Source organism: Oncorhynchus masou, chromosome 23 (assembly GCF_036934945.1).
Source record: "Oncorhynchus masou masou isolate Uvic2021 chromosome 23, UVic_Omas_1.1, whole genome shotgun sequence".
Lineage (NCBI taxonomy): Eukaryota > Metazoa > Chordata > Actinopteri > Salmoniformes > Salmonidae > Oncorhynchus > Oncorhynchus masou.
The window spans coordinates 21,381,572-21,385,270 of record NC_088234.1 but is presented as its reverse complement, the minus strand read 5'-3'; the positions used below and the strand labels follow the sequence as shown (position 1 = coordinate 21,385,270).

The window sequence follows — 3,699 nt, the reverse complement described above, 5'->3', positions numbered from 1 at the left end:
ACATTCACTGGTACGGCTAAGTCGCTGTTCTTAGTAAACAGCTCATTGGAGACCGGACAACTAAGAAGAAGGAAATTGTGACCTCTGGTGGACAATCAGAGCACGTAAACATCTTTCCGAGAAGATTTGGTTCCGACGGAAATAAATGACGAACGAACAGCATTCAACACGTAAGTACATAAATTATTTTCTTATTCCGAACGGGTGACGGTTCATATGCAAGGCATATGATTAACATGAGGACAGTCCTAGAATGTATCCACAATAAATGTCCCTTTTTCTTTTTCTCTCTATTTTCCACACACGCGTCTCCATCTCTGTGGAATAAGCCATCATATCTTGTCAGTCCGCTAGAGACCTTTGTCTCGTGTGAGTGTGTATTTGTGTTCTGTGTTATTACTTAGTTAGTAAATACATAATTCAACCAATCTGTGTAGTACTGAATGATGAGTAAAGCTGTGGTTCTTGCAGATCCAAGAAGGTTACGACTGTTCAGAATGACACTGATGTGAGGTAATGATTAATAATTGATTGTTATTGATATATAACATATATCTTCTGGAGTTTAATCATTAAACAACTTCTTCCATGGTGCCCTAAATCCTAATGAGTTAATTGTTACATGAATCAGGGGGGCAAGGTAGCCTAGTGGTTAGAGCATTGGACTAGTAACCAAAAGGTTGCAAGTTCAAATCCCTGAGCTCACAAGGTGCTAATCTGTTGTTCTGCCCCTGAACAGGCAGTTAACCCACTGTTCCTAGGCTGTCATTGAAGTTAAGAACTTGTTCTTAACTGACTGACTAAATAAAGGTAAAACATTTAATCGTGTAACAATTTAACATAGTTTGTTGATTAAATAAAAAACTCTTCAGATTAATGTAAGTCAATTCACGGCAGTGGAAACTTCTGACCACAGAGATCTTTGTATGAGGTGTTTGTTTTTTCATCCCTTTTCATAGCAGCGAGGTGACACCGACCACAGGCCGAGTTGTTTTCCATCCCTGTTCATACCAGCGATGTGACACTAACCACAGGCCGAGGATGTAGCGTCTGCAGCGAATGCATCAAATGAGAGTCTGCAGAGAGGATTAAGACCCGCCTCTGTACAGAGAGGCCCAGTGATGTTCACCTCAGCAGGTCTCACTCATCACTGAGCTGCTCCTCCCTGTCACTCACACCACAGGAAGTGACGCGTTTCTCACAGGCCCTTCCTCTACCCCAGACTCCGAATATTATTCTCCATATAAGGCAACTAGCTGCTTTTCAGAAAAGGTGGCTGTGATCTGTGCAGTGAAGACATGAAGCCCTAAGCGGCGAATAACATCATGACAAACAACAATTTGATAGTTTTGCTTAAACTCTAATTTTTATTAAGTAATCAATGTAATACAGTTGTCCAATGCTGGGTACTTTGTCCTTTACTGCCAACTTATTAAAGAATAACCAAATCACTAATAAACACAACAGGGAACTAAGCTAAGAGAGGCCAAAAGAGGCAACTACTCCTCTGTGGCCATGACACAGTTGTGGTTTGAGTCTAACTCCCCCTCTCTAACTACCCCTGTACCACTGAACTGTGTGGCCTAACAGAGTGGAAGAGGGCTACAGAAGCCCTGAGGTACAATGTACAGAAACTACAGAGATATTTACTGATTTACATTTCAATACATTTGATTTAACTACACATACAATAAAGGAAGAATTAAACTTGTATTCAAAGACATGGCAAACCACTTGTCCTCCTCTCCATCCTCCACTTTGTCATCTTGTAACAGCATACACTACATGGGGGTCCAACTCCTTCTCTCCTCTTCTCTCCTTTTTCTTGGAGGTGAAATTCAGGGCAGCATAATTCAGTGCATCAGGATCTTGGTTCTGTACATTTAGAAACACCATAACATACAATTATAATTTACACTGTTTCTGAATTGCTTATATTTTCAAAATGATTTCACTGAACAAATAGCATTTACCTGATCATTTTGTAGTTGTCGTTGCGAGTCGGGTCCTGAATATGATATAAAACAGAGATGAGAGAAGATATCAACTGATCATTCCATTGTAGTGTTCACAATATAACTTTTACTGACTCTTTCAATTCTCAGTATATAGTTTGTCAGGGGTAGGCAACCCTGTTCCTGGAGTGCCACAGGTATTGCAGGATTTGGTTCCAAATCCACCACACCTTCCTAACTGAGCTAATTGATCAGTTCATTGATTTCCTAAATTCAACACACCTAGTCTTCCAGGTCAGTTAAACTAAAAACATGATGTTTCTGCGGCACTCCAGGACCAGGGTTGCCTACCCCTGAAATATATCACCTGCAATATGTCATGTGAAACATTTTCTATGTACGTGTAGTTAATAGCAGGCACCATATGAAATGGGCTCCATACCTGTGTTTAGTCTGTTTGCATCTCTTCTGCCCTTGAGGACCAGGATGAGGATGATTATCAATATAACAGCAGTTACAACACCCAGGATTACAACCAGTAGGAAGAGGTTCATGGTTTCATCTTCCTCTATTACAAAACAGATTTAAATTAGATTCAGAACTATAAAAACTTCTACCCCGTTTGCTACCAATAGAGAATTATCAGGTCGCTATACGATGCTGTTATACTTAGTTTCTATTTTGTGGTACTTTCATGGTATATCATGTTAATACATTTATGAAAGATTCTCACTTAAAATTACAGAATGAACATACCTTCTCCATAGAGCTCTGTAGAGTCCTTGTCATAATCTTTGTGACCTTATGAACAATTAGGTGAGTTAAATATTCTACTGTTATTCAAACTGGGATATGATAGTATTGTATCTCTAACATTTAGTCAAAATATATCATATACCTAGAATATATGGTTGTGCATTTGGTGTCATAGCAGACAATGTATTGAAAAGATTACCTTGGACCTTCAGGACAGTCGCATTGGTGAAGATGAAATATTTATCAATCATTCCACAGAAGTACAGACCAGAATCAGCTACTTCCACCTCTGTGATTGTGAGAAAGATCGTTATGTTGGTCATGACCATTTTCATATGATTGTCCTGAAATCCATTTTGATGTTGAACAGTTGGCAAGGAGCTCCAGATAGACGTGATGCACAGCGGCTCTGAGCCGTTGACTTGCTTGAACCAGCCAACATGTCCATGTGTTTTAAGGACATTGATGCACTGCAGGGTGACATTTTCTCCTGAATGTACCACCATTAAGGGTGGCGGAGAGACACACACAACACGGGTCAGATCTGAAAGAGAGAGAACAAAAGTTAAGAAAGAGTTGTGAGTAAAACGTCACAACTATGTGAGAGACCAAATCTATTGATGAATCACAAAATCTGAACTGAAGATACAGTCACTTACAGAAGCCGTAGAGGACGAGAGCTGGTATATATATGCGTTCCATTCTGTGTTTAGATCTACACTGCCAGACCATGAATGAAGGACTGAATCTTCAAATAAGAGAGATGAAAGAAATTTGTGATTATGGGCGGGACATAATGATAACCATAGCTGAATACAATGACCACAGATACAAATCATCTTATCACCAACCACTGATGTTCCACTCTTGCATTTGGTTTGATAGAGAGAATGATAAGATTTTTAGTTGTTGAGTGTAGTTTAACATCATAGAGATTTGCAGACTTTTAAATAGTCATAATTGATCAAACATACAGTTGGTAAACATA

At 39.3% G+C, this 3,699-nt stretch overlaps 1 protein-coding gene across 1 annotated transcript; it reads right to left on the bottom strand.

Annotated features, from left to right (window-relative positions):
* Positions 1-1,350: 1,350 nt before the first annotated feature.
* Positions 1,351-3,436, bottom strand: LOC135510555 (uncharacterized). The gene is made up of 6 exons (XM_064931571.1): positions 3,371-3,436; positions 2,911-3,255; positions 2,712-2,756; positions 2,398-2,523; positions 1,974-2,008; positions 1,351-1,875 (listed from the first exon to the last, which is right to left on the bottom strand). The coding sequence occupies exons 1-6, from the start codon at positions 3,411-3,413 to the stop codon at positions 1,762-1,764; spliced, it is 708 nt and encodes a 235-aa protein (XP_064787643.1). The 5' UTR covers positions 3,414-3,436; the 3' UTR covers positions 1,351-1,761.
* Between the last annotated feature and the right edge of the window lie 263 nt (positions 3,437-3,699).

Excerpts from the sequence above, each read along its gene's own strand:
- LOC135510555 (XM_064931571.1), bottom strand. The coding sequence starts at position 3,413 with ATGGAACGCATATATATACCAGCTCTCGTCCTCTACGGCTTCT. Across the intron at positions 2,757-2,910 it reads GACTGTCCTGAAGGTCCAAG|GTCACAAAGATTATGACAAG; the intron begins GTAATCTTTTCA and ends ATTGTTCATAAG. Across the intron at positions 2,009-2,397 it reads TGCAAACAGACTAAACACAG|GACCCGACTCGCAACGACAA; the intron begins GTATGGAGCCCA and ends TATCATATTCAG.